This window comes from Apodemus sylvaticus, chromosome 1 (assembly GCF_947179515.1).
Source record: "Apodemus sylvaticus chromosome 1, mApoSyl1.1, whole genome shotgun sequence".
NCBI lineage: Eukaryota > Metazoa > Chordata > Mammalia > Rodentia > Muridae > Apodemus > Apodemus sylvaticus.
In genome coordinates, this window is record NC_067472.1 from 182512008 (window position 1) to 182525006 (window position 12999).

The 12999-nt window shown below is 48.4% G+C and overlaps 1 protein-coding gene across 1 annotated transcript in view; it reads left to right on the top strand.

Annotated features, from left to right (window-relative positions):
* The first annotated feature begins 7974 nt into the window (after positions 1-7974).
* The window catches only part of Wdr62 (WD repeat domain 62), a 38574-nt gene continuing 33549 nt past the window's right edge, over positions 7975-12999 (top strand). The window contains exon 1 of the mRNA XM_052166651.1: positions 7975-8232. Coding sequence (XP_052022611.1) covers positions 8053-8232 — 180 coding nt within the window. The 5' untranslated portion in view covers positions 7975-8052. The remainder of the gene's footprint in view (positions 8233-12999) is intronic.

The following is a 12999-nucleotide window of genomic DNA, read 5'->3' on the forward strand; positions in this document are numbered from 1 at the left end:
CCTACAGCCTGGGACCGTCCTTCAGGGGTCCTTCACTTTTCTTTTTTTTTTTTTTTTAAGATTTATTTTTATTTTTGTATGTGAGAACACTATAGCTGTCCTCAGACACACCAGAAGAGGGCATTGGGGGCTGGTGAGATGGCTCAGCGGTTAAGAGCACTGATTCTCTTCCAAAGGTCCCGAGTTCAAATCCCAGCAACCACATGGTGGCTCACAACCATCTGTAATGAGATCTGATGCCCTCTTCTGGTGTGTCTAAAGACAACTATAGTGTGCTTACATATAACAATAAATAAATCGAAGAAGAAGAAGAAGAAGAAGAAGAAGAAGAAGAAGAAGAAGAAGAAGAAGAAGAAGAAGAAGAGGGCATCAGACCCAATTACAGATGGTGGCTAGGAATTGAGCATTGAACTCAGGTCCTCTCTCTGGAAGAGCTAACCACTGAGCCATCTCTCTTGCCCCTTCAGGGGGAACTTGCAACATAATGGAGTTGTTGGTAAGGGCCACAGTTCCCTATACATCCTGACCTGGGATAGTCACCTGGGCACAGCTCCAAGTTCACACCTCCCACCCAGGCTGCCTCTCTAATGCTCACATCCTATTTGGGGGCTCCATTATCAATCGTCTGCACTACTCCTCTCGTCCCAACTTGATTCCATCGTCTTCCAGCTGGGTTCTACCATGGCTGCCCATTGCCAGCCTCCAGCACTGTTCTTGTGCACGACTTTGAGAGAGGAGTTTATAAAATCAGACATATAGAATATCAGAGTCTGAGCCAAGAGAGAACATTCCTTTCTTATCTATACAACGGGGCTTCTTCCACAATATAACCCTGATGGCGCCTACGCTGCCACAGTACCAAGTACCGGGCGAAGGCCTGGGGGATTAACAGAAGACACAGACTCAGGTCATTCTGGGGAGGAGAATGCCGAAGCTTTACTGAGGGACTAGCAATTTATACTTGAGGCCGGGTGAAAAACAACAGGAAAAAACAATCATAGCCATAGCAAACAGTTCAGTGGAGGGCACAGAGTTAAGCTCACAATGCCCAACATAACCTGTGTGTGTATGTGCATACATATGCACATACACATCCAAGTAACATCCACCTATAGCTGGGCGTGGTGGAACACACTTCTAAGCCCAGCATTAAGGAAACTTGAGTGTAAAGAGACACCATGACCAAGGCAACTCACAGACAACATTTAATTGGGGCTGGCTTACAGGTTCAGAGGTTCAGTCCATTATCTTCAAGGTGGGAGCATGGCAGCATCCAGGCAGGCATGGTACAGGAGAAAGAGCTGAGAGTTCTACATCTTCATTTACAGGCTGCTAACGGAAGACTCACTTCCAGGGAGCTGGGATGAGGGTCTTAAGGCCAGGCCCAAAGTGATACACATTGTCCAACAAGGCCGCACCCCCTAATAGTGCCACTCCCTGGGCCAAACACATACAAGCCATCACACTGAGGCAGGAGGATTACCAAGCATTTGAAACCAGCCTTAGCTATATAATAAGACCTGCTCTTATCTCCCCCCAAATCCTAGAATGTAGCTCATTTGATAGAGTATGACTTGGCCGCCTTGAACAAGTCCCAGGGTCCGTCTCCATCACCATATACACTGGGTGTGGCGGTGTATGCTTGTAATCCCAGCACTGGGGTTGGGGTAGAGGTGGGAGAATCTGAAATTCAATTTGAAGGTCAAAACTGGCTACATAGAAAGGCCGAGTTTCTGCCAATAAACAAACAGACAAACAAAAGCCAGAGTGAGTAGAGCGGCTTCCCAGCAAGCCTCAAGACCTGCATTCAATCCCCAGAACCCTCACAGTGAGTGTAGAGAACTCATTCCTGCATGTTATCTTCTGATCTCCCCCACACCCACATAGACAAATAAATGTAACAAAAAGTAAATCGAACGTTAATCCAAATGCAAGATATAGACCCCCCCCCCCATGTGCAATAAATGGTCCGGGGAAAACCCAGTGTAAGACAACTGGAGAAAGGAGAGATAAAGTACATCGGATAGTTATAAGAATTTGATTGAGGCCGAGCGGGTGGCGCACGCCTGTAATCCCAGCACTCTGGGAGGCAGAGGCAGGCGGATTTCTGAGTTCGAGGCCAGCCTGGTCTACAGAGTGAGTTTCAGGACAGCCAGGGCTATACAGAGAAACCCTGTCTCTAAAAAAACAAATACCCCCCCCAAAAAAACCAAACAAACAAACAAAAAAAAGAATTTGATTGAGTGGGGCTGGAGAGACGGCTGGATGGGTGGCCAGGTGCTTGCTCAGCAAGCATGAGGACCTGTCTGCGTTTGGATCCCAGCACCTACACAAAAGGGAATGTCAGAACACAGCTGGAACCCCAGTGCTGGGAGACGAGGCAGGTGGATCTGTGGAGCCCGCTGGCCAGCCAGTGTCCCCAAATGGTGAACCTTAGGTTCAGAGAGACCCTGTCTCAAAAAATTGGAGCTGGGGGAGTGAGGGAGTAATAGAAGAGCACTCCCAATGTTGACCTCTAGCACCTGCCCCTGTGCATGCATATGAGCACACACAGGCGTGCACACACACACACACACACAGCACTGAGCATCCAGCACTGAGCATCCAGCCCCATTTTCCACATGACTGAGTTCCGGCAGGTTCATCGTCTGGCAGCTGCCACGAACTCTGGGGCATGAGATGTTTATCCGTGGAAATGGAGCTGTTTGCTACACAGCACTAGATGATTTACACAGGCACGCATCCACAAAGTCTTTCCAAGGGTTTCCACTCTCATTTCTTTAATGTTTTTCTTCAACTTGATCAATTGTAAGTATTACATGATGGCACACAGAGGAGAAATGACACCGGAAGCAGAAAACTGGTGTGGTGGTGGTGGCGCATGCCTTTAGCCTCAGCAGGCATGGGAGCAGAGTTCTGTGAGTTTGAGGACAGCTTGTTTTATATAACAAGTTTCAGACCAGACAGGGGGCTACATAATGAGATCCTGTCTTAATGCAAGAAACACAAACATAACTGCTGTGTGTGTGTGTGTGTGTATGTATGTGTGTGTGTGTGGTGGGTATATGGAGTGATGGGTGAAGCACTTGCTTCTCTTGCAAAGGACTAGAATTCATTTTCCAGAACCCGAATCAGGGGACTCACACCTGCCTGTAGCTCTGGTTTCAGGGGATTCCGTGTCCTCTTTTGCCCTCTGTGGGCACATGCACACACATGGCACATACACACAGACACACATATACATGCTTTTAAAAAGTAACTAAAATATCAAAGGGAAACAAGGGTGTGCACTCCAGTTTGCTTGAATTTACACAAAGAAACCATAGTGGTGGGGTGTGGTGACGTACAGCTGCAATTCCAGAATGTGGGAGGCAGGAGGATTGCAGGCTTGAGGCTAGCCTGGGCTACACAGCAAGTTACAGGCCAGTATGGGTTATATAGAGAGTCCCTGTCTGAAAAGAACATCAACCAACCCAAGGAGCAATGGGGAGGAAATGTGAAAACATAAAAAAGACTAAAAGTGAGGAAGTCAGTGGGCCAGAGAGGTGAGAGGACAAAAGTCGCACAGAGTGGGGACTACAGGGACAACGGACAACCGGGCTGACTCAGAGACGCTGTGGCGTGCACACAGCAGAGCCCCAGGCACACAGCCAGGGAGTCTGACTGTCACAGTCCCTTCAACCTCCATCTGGGAGCCAAATGTCCTCGCTAGCCCCGAGCTTCCTGGACACAGACAGGAACTACTGACACAACACCTCTCCCTCCCTGCGCGCAGAGCCTGCTGGCGGACCACTCCAATAGCTACCCTCTTCTTTTGCCTTCCTAACAGAAGTCCAACTTTGAGGTCATGAGCATCTATCCCAGGTGAGTCGTGCAACCACGTTCTGGCCAGTGTACGCTTTCCTGTGGTGTAGGATGCGGAGCTGAGAAAGGGTACCCCAGCAGAAATGGAGCAAAGAAGAAAACGGTTAGCTTAACAAAACCCCTCTGCAACCAGGTCTGGTCTTTTTCTCTGCTATTCCTCTAGGTAGCCGCGCCCATGATGCTCTCCCACTGGGCGCCTGCATTAACTGGGCAAGTGTTCACCTCTCCGTCACACACTTTAGCCTGGCTGGTCTCATTAAGAGGACAGAACAGCATGCTCTAAAGGTCTTTCCTTACTAACATAACTAGAGATTTCTTCCGAGTGGTTAAATGTATAGCTAGGAGGCCACACCCTAGCCTCTTTTGCAGTTGTTAGGGACCAATCATGACAAAGTCACCAGTGAATGGGGTTCCTAGGAAGGCCTTGCAAAGAGAGCTGGCTTAGTTTGGAGTTGAGGCCTTTTTTGTGTTCCTCCCTCTCAGGAATGCCAAGGGCGGGAGCCGGGATGCTGGTAGCCATCTTGGAGCCACCGGCTAGGGATAATGGAGCAGGAGAGGAGCCCTCATCTTGGAAGATGCTGGATCTGCTACAGCCGTTCTGCGATGACAACCTCTGCTCTCATGTCATACAAGGGAAACGTGAGGGTGCTGGAGATATGGCTCAACGGGCCGGAAGGCACACCCTTTGTTACAGAGGACCTGACTTCAAGTTTGGTTCCCAGTACCCAGCCCAGGAGGCTCACAAGCTACCCATAACTCCAGGAAGATCTAATGTCTCTTGTCTTCCTAGGCACCTACCATCATGTGCATATACGACACACATGAAGAATTAAACATAAATCTTAAAGAGAAACACAATCCTGTGGTGAGTTGTTGCACTGTTCACAACCGTTGCTGCCTCTCCCCACGTGAAGGGTGTTCATCCCTACTCCACAACGAGCTGATTACCACACATGACTGCTGTGCCTGAAGAAGGTGAGGTACAGTATTATGGGATACTCCTACACAAACAATTTCCCAGGAGTAGACCTCTTCCAGAGGTAGGCCCTTTGGCAGAGAACACGATGCTCTTAACTACTGAGCCACAGGGATCTACCTTTGCCTCCCCTCGAAAGACCAAATGTTCCAGGTAGGGACAGCTCCTCCAACCGAGTCCTCAACCAAAATACTGTAGAGCTTGGGGTACAAAGACCTACACAGCACATAGCATAAGCGAGGCCTATACCTGGGCTGTAGTAGGCCAGAGTTTGGGGCGTTGTGACTGCAGTGTAACCTTGTGTTGCTGGTTCCATGGACTTCATAATTTGCTTAAGCCAATGTTAGCTCAGGACTTCGTGACTGTTAAGAAGATGCAATTCCTTGACAATCAGCCTCTGGAACAAATCCCAAAAGGACCTGAGAAGGACTAATGAATATTCTCCTTGGATCCCAGGCAGCCTTTCAACTCACTTCCCAGAAGCCCTTTCTCATGGGGTCTCATTTCCTGCCCTTCTTGGCACTAGGCCTGCTTTTGAGCCTCTTAGCGTATTATTTTTACTATCTTTTTTTCGGGGTGGTGATGGTAGTAGTAGTTGAGACAGAGTCTCTTGGTAGCCCTGTCTGTCCTGGAATCCTGGGCTGTAGACAAGGCAGGCCTTGAACTTACAGGGATCCCCCTGCCCCTGCCTCCTGAGTGCTGGGGTTAATCAAGGATGTGTGCTACCATAGCTGGATCCTCTTTCCTTTTTTGTTTTGTTTTTTGCTTTGTTTGTTTGTTTGTTTTGCTTTTTCGAGACAGGGTTTCTCTGTATATTCCTGGCTGTCCTGGAACTCACTCTGTAGACCAGGCTGGCCTCGAACTCAGAAATCCACCTGCCTCTGCCTCCCAAGTGCTGTGATTAAAGGCGTGTGCCACCATTGCCCGGCTCCTTTTTTTTTTTTTAAGATTTATTTATTTATTCATTTATTTATTTGAATGAGTACACCATTGCTCTCTTCAGACACACTAGAAGAGGGCATCAGATTCCATTACAGATGGTTGTGAGCCACCATGTGGTTGCTGGGAATTGAACTCAGGACCTCTGGAAGAACAGTCAGGTGCTCTTGACCGCTGAGCCATCTCCCCAGGCCCCCGGCTCCTTTTTTTAAAAAAAAAATATTTATTTTAAAAAGTATTATTAATGGTGGGGAAAGGAATGCAGGTGGACAGGCACATCTCATACGTGTGTGAAGGTCAGAGGGCAACTTGCAGAAGTCAGTTCTTTTCTTCCACTGTGGATTCCAAGGACTGAACTCAGGTCTCTAGGCTTGCACTAAGCTTGTACCAGTCGTGGGAAAGACCAGAGTTCAGTTCCCAGCACTCATGTCATACACAGCTTCCAGCCACCTCCTCTGGCTCCGTGACACCTAGGACCTTTTTCAGGCTTCTGCCAGGATCAGTACCAGATACACATCCCTGGCATGTAGTTATATATATATGTAATATATATGTATTTTTCAGATTTGGGTTTTTGGTTTTTTTCTTGAGACAGGGTTTCTCTGTATAGCCCTGGCTGTCCTGGAACTCACTAAGAATGCTGGGATTACAGGTGTGTGCCACCACTGCCCAGCTCATATTTTTCAAAACATGGTTTTTCTGTGTATCCCTGGCTGTTCCAGAGCTTACTCTGTAAACCAAGCTGAACTTGACCTCAAAATCTGCCTGCCTCTGCTTCCCTAGTGCTGGGATTACAGATGCATATCACCACTGCCCAGCCAATATATATTTTAAAGAGTTTGAAATTGTCTTTTAATAACTTAATTTTATTTTATGTGCATTGGTGTGAGGGTGTCAGCACCCTTGGAGCTAGAGTTACACAAACAGTTGTGAGCTGCTATGAGGGTGTGCTGGGAATTGAGCCCAGGTCCTTTGGAAGAGCACACAGTGCTCTTAACTGCTGAGCCATCGCTCTAGTCCCTGAGTTTAAAGTTATTTTTAATTTTATGAGTTCAAAGTCACCCCGGGCTATATAAGACCTTATCTGAAAACATACAGGCAAGATAAAACAAAGCACCCTGAATTTTATGGCGTCATCTGGCTGCTGCACACAGCTGTTACCAATCCTTACTGCTATTACGTTCCAGAACCAGGCACAGAAGTGCTCTTCCTGTTGGAGGCCAGGTGTGGGCACCTCTAGCTAGGAGGTGATGAGATGCTGGAGATGTGGAGATGATGGGTAGTTTGCCATGTGCTTTCCTTTGCTCTGGATTTCCTAATCATTCAGTTGAGATTTTTCCATTTGCAATTACAACTGTACAGCTGAGATGAACAGCGAGAATGTGTCTGCACGTCCCTCTCACCCCTTCCACTCTAAGGTAGCAATGAACTATCTACACCAGCACTTTCATAGCAGTAGCTCCCAAGACTCAAAACTGGAGCAAGCCCCGCCCCTCCCCGGGCCACGCCCCATGACTGCGCTCACGTGTGGAATCTCCTAGGCCAGTTGTCCGTGCCCTGGCGCCGCCCAGCAGTGTTAGAGCCCGGCTGTACTACTCCGGCCAGCCCTACCCAGTCAGCTGTAGCACCAGAGTCTGGGACGAACCCTGTCCCGCCCCCATGCAATCCGTCTGCCTCACGTCATCCCACGGAGGGGCAGCACTGCAACACGTGATGGGGGGGGGGAGGGAGACTGAGGGCGCATGCGTACAAGATGTTCCTCGTGCTACCGCGGCTACTCCCCAATCACCGGAGGAGAGCAACAGACTACAATCTTCGCCATCCTAATCCTCACTATTTGCATAGACACAAGTAGGGCGGTGGTGTTCCCCACCCCACGTCCACCGCTCTTTGCTTCCACCCTACCCCTACATCCGGGAGACTGGTACAGCTTGAATAACCTCCCTGGGCTGCGACAAAAGACAGGTTGAGGTCTTAGCCTCATAAAAGTTAAAAGCTGTATACCTATGAATAGAGAAAGCTCAGGTTTGGAGAAAATCGTTGCAAGGCTCAGTAAGCAGTGAAATAAGACAGGCCGTGGCCCCACCCACCCTCAGCTCCGCCTCCTATCTCCCATTGGTCAATGAGCCCGCCCGGCAGCCTCGTGATTGGCCAGCAGGTTGCCGGCTGCGTCCAATGGGCGGCGGCGCCGGCTTTCCCGCGGCCATTCGCTATTCGAGTGGGTGCTGGCTACAGGCGGCTGTTAAGCGTAACGGACGCTGGTCTCCGACAGCATGATGGCTGCCTTAGCGGCCGGAGGTTACGCGCGGAGTGACACGATAGAAAAGTTGTCCTCTGTCGTGACGGGAGTTCCGGCGCGGAGAAACCAGTCCTCCCCGCCTCCGGCCCCACCGCTGTGCCTCCGGCGGCGGACGCGACTCGCTGCGGCTCCCGAGGACACTGTGCAGAACCGGGTGAGAGGCTGGTCGCCGTGTTTACCCAACTCCGGGCTTCTCTGCCGCCTTGGCCCCGCCTCTCAGGGCCTCGGTCCCTCCCTTCGCTTCTTTACTTGTTCCCTCAGGCGGCTTCCCAGGTCCGGAAGCCCCGCCCCCTTGGCTAAGGCTCCTCCTACGTTCGTGCGGGCTTCGGCGTTTGGTGCCGCCCATCTTTCTGGCTCCACCCAGAGTTGGCACGTTGCTTTATTTTAGTTCTAACTCCCGGGAGAGGTTCGGCGTTTACAAATCTTCCCAAGTCTCACTTTACTGTCCAGACAGTAAGTGAGACACTCATCCATTTCATTCCAGTGTTCTCTGACTTTATCGGAATAGGGCTGGGGACAGGAGTGCGGTACTGGGTCTGAGCGAGAGGGCGGGCTGTTGGCTCTAGACGCCCCGCCTCCTCTGTGGTGCCTCAGGGTAAGGTGTGCTCTTCCGGGCCCTTGTTTTGTTATCCTTCCCCGAGTTGTTCTTTGTTGTTTTGTTTTCCGTGCGATGCAGGGTTTCTTTGTGTAGCTCTGGCTGTCCGGGAATTCATTCTGTAGACCTGAGGCTGGCCTTGAGCTCCGACATCCACCTTTCTGCCTCCCGGTTGCGGTGCGGCTCCCCTGGGTCTTTTAAGGCTTACATGCGCCACATTTCTGGTCTTCCTTCCTTTTTTCTATTCCTGATTTCTTTCCCGTTCCTAGAACTGATTTTTATTCTAGTTACGGCTTAAAATTATGGAGAATGTGAAAATCTTAGCGCTGCTCCCTGGGGAGGAGGACGTACAAAACAGTTCCGCAAAGTTTGAGTCACAGGAAGAAATGACTTTAGGTAAAAGGAATGCTGTTAGTAAAACTTTTTTTTTTTTTTTTTTTTTGTCAAGGTTTCTCTGTGTGGCCTTAGCTGACCTAGAACTGGCTGTGTAGCCCTCAGGCTAGCTGAGGTCAACTTTTGAGGGTTCACTCTCCCAGAGTCAGGTTTGGTCTCAAGGGCTTTTACCTACCAGGCTACTCTAGAGGCAGCGAGACCTGGGAAATTGGAGTCATAAATGAGGCAAGCTAAAGTCTCATGTAATATTCAACTTCAGTCTGAGCACCAGACAGTTTGTGCTCTGAGGGTTAAGAGGCTTCACGTGAGTAAAGTGTACAGTCACAACGACACGTGACACACATGGCACAAACATGTTTTCCATTGAGACATATAAAGAAATAATATTTAGTGTAATGAACGATCTGAAGTAGACTCACTCCTATCTGCTACACCCGGAGGGCACAAAAGCACAATCCAGGAACAATTCAGTTGTGTGTTTTTGAAAAAAACTGAGATCATGAGATTCTTTTTTATTTTTAGTTTTTGGTTTTTGGATTTTTTTTTCTTTCTTTCTTTTTTTTTTTTTTCCCTGAGACAGGATTTCTCTGTGTAGCCCTGGCTGTCCTGGAATTCACTCTGTAGACCAGGTTGGCCTTGAACTCAGAAATCCACCTGCCTCTGCCTCTGCCTCCCAAGTGCTGGGATTACAGGCATGCGCCACCACCGCCCAGCAGATCATGAGATTCTTGTCTTGGTTTCTTGGAGTTTTCTCACTAGCACTCAAATCTCACACTGAGCCATTCTTGGACCATGTCCTGACATGACCCCAAAGCAACAGGTGTTTTGTTCTTCTTCTTTTAAGGTTTATTTATTCTTATGTGTGTATGTCCGTGTGCTACCAGGGTGCCTGGTCCCCAAGAGTCCAGAAAAGGACCTCTTCTTGGATCCTCTGGAACTGGATTTCCCCGGGGGTTGTTTGAACAAATGTACTTGTTAACTGCTGAGTCATCTTTCCAACCCCTACTCTCCAGCAACACTTTAAGAGTGCTTCTCTAGTCATTGCCTGAACACACACATTTTTGTATAAAATGGAGATGATCGCCATGCTGTGGAATTGAAGGGAGATGGAATTGTGACTTTGCCCTTGGCACACACAATGGCCAGATAAAAGATGGATCCTTGGTAGCTACTGGTGGTTTCCTCTCAAGTGGGCTTTTGATGCCTCAGGTAATGTGTCCCCTCTGCCCAGACTTCTGGGTTCTAGGCAGCCACCCTTGCCCACCAGGTCTCAATATTATGTAGCTCTACCTATCCTGGAACTCTTCCTCTCTCTCTCTCTTTTTTTTTTTAAGATTTTATTTATTGTTATATCTAAGTAGCTGTCTAGCTGCCGTCAGATCTCATTACGGATAGTTGTGAGCCACCATGTGGTTGCTAGGATTTGAACTCAGGACCTTTGGAAGAGCAGTCAGTGCTCTTAACCGCTGAGCCTTCTCTCCAGCCCGTCCCGGAACTCTCTTAAGTAGACCATCTTGGCCTTGAACACACAAAAATCTGCTTGTCTCTGTCTTTCAAGTGCTGGGATTAAAGGCCTGGGCATGCCCAGCCCTAGCTGGCCTTTCTGACTGTCCCTTCTATGTCCTCCCTCTCATTGAGTTCAGCCATATTGGCCTGCTTTTTCTTTGCCTAAGGTTGCAAGTTCTTTTCTGCCTCCCGGATTTGCATCTAATGAGTCCTTTGCTTGGGTGTTTTGCTATACTCTGTCTCTCTGACTCCTTCCCATCTCTCAAGTCTTCGCCTGCATATTGCTGTCCAGAGAGGATCCCAGCCTGGAGACATCTACTTTAACTCTTTTCCCAGGGCCCTTATGAGCTCCTGAAAGTGCCTTGGAATTCTTAAACTGTGTGTAGCCGGTGCCAGGAACACATACAGAAAGAGGATACAGTAAGATGGTCTGTCTGAAGCATGGCCTCCAAGACTCCACTGCCTGAACTTAACTGTTCTATTCCTTGTAGCAAGTTAGGAACTGTTTCGTGCCTCTGTTACCCTGGCTGTAAAACAAGAATAATGATGTAGAATATCCCACAACATACATCTTTTTATAATCCAAACTGCCTTCAAACTTCTGATCCTCCTGCTTCCCAAGTGCGGGAACACAGATGTGTGAGACCTTCCCTGGCCTCCTCATAGGGTACCTGTGAGAGTCTGTGGTTTCCCCTATCTTAAGCCTCAGAACAGTGCCTGGCAGGCGCATCGCAGGTGCTCTGTTAGTGTTAGCCAGCACTGCACTGTTGTTCCTGTGCTTTGAGTTAGGTCGTTTCTGTTTCTCATTTGACAAACACATCGCAGAGATCATCTGGCTTACAAAAGCTGTACTCTAAAAATGTCCGGTTACACTAAAGCCCAGGAAAACTAGGTAACCTTGAGTGCCAGAATCCTGGCTGTTGTTCCTTCTGGATGTGTAGCTGCTCTGGGGCTCTGTCTGCTCCTCTGGAGGGTGACAGAGGTGGTCATATCTTAGGGCGCAGTGTCTGCGGTAAGAACTTAGTAACGTTAGCACTTACATTCCTGTGTTTGCTTGTCAATTCTGAGGCCAGTGACTGGACTTGAGAAGTGTGATGAGAATTTTGGTTTCTTTGAAAACACAGAAATGTTATAGGAATAGTTTTGTTTTACTCCCAGGTGTGAGTTACGGGACGAGTGAGATTGTCCTCAGCAGCGGGGGCGTGGTTCTGAAAGCTGAAGTAGTTTTTTCGAGTGTGTGACACTCAGGATTCTGGTAATGTTTCGGAGGCCATAGAAATGCTAGAGCCCTGATAGAAGAGGCTGGTTGGTCCGTTGGTGCTTGGATGAAGTTGGTTGCTGCTGGTTGAGGTTGGTTGCAGTTTGTCCAGCAGTCCTGTCCAAAAAGAGACAAAAAGAAATCAGATGTCCTGACAGTGAAGATCAAACTTGCCCCAAGGAACTTGACACCTCTAGTCGGCAGGAAGTAGTCTAATAATATCTCCCTATCCCCTCTAACCTCTTTGTCTTCTACCTGGTGGTAGTGAGTTGGAAGAGTGGAAGACAAAGGAACTCACATAGAAGCCACAGGGCCAGCTCCCGAGAGTGCTTTTCTCTACTGTAGTTAGAAACCAGGGTATTTAGCATACGAAAGGACCACAAACCTGTTAGTCTTTAGTTTCTTATTTATTGTTTTAGCAACCATGATGGAGTTCTGGCATATACATTTTATTGCGAGATTTTAAAAAAAAGATCTTTTAATTGGGCATGGCCTTACAGACCTTCAATCTGAGCACTCAGGAGGCGGAGGCAGGTCAAGCTCTGTGCGATTGAGACCAGCCTGGTTTACATACTGAGTTCCAAAACAGCCAGGACTACGCAAGTAAACTTGGTCTCAAAATAAAATTTTTTTTCCTTTTCTTCTTCCATTGCTAGGACTCAAGCCCAAGGCCTTCTACACACTAGACAAACTATTTTTTATTTTTTGGTTTTTTTGTTGTTGTTGTTTGAGACAGGGTTTCTCTGTGTAGCCCTGGCTGTCCTGGAACTCACTCTGTAGACCAGACTAGCCTCAACTCAGAAATCCACCTGCCTCTGCCTCCCGAGTGCTAGGATTAAAGGAGTGTGCTACCACCACCTGGCTAGACAAACATTCTATTATTGCAGTGTATCTTCAACCTGTTAAAACTTTTTTTAGTGTGACTTGTTTCTCTACTTGTTGGAAACTCGAGACCGAACATGATGAGGGACCAGGCTTTTGCTCAGTGTCATGTGTGCCCTGTGTGGCCTAGAGTGCTGGCCTTGGAACTTAGTGCCTTGATTTACACTCCAACCATGGCTTATCTGTAAATAAGGGTGGTTGTGAAGCTTTCCTCTCCACAGATTGTCAGGATTTAGTTCTTTCATCCACAGCATCCTTTGACACGTAGTCAGAGGTCACCTTGTCAC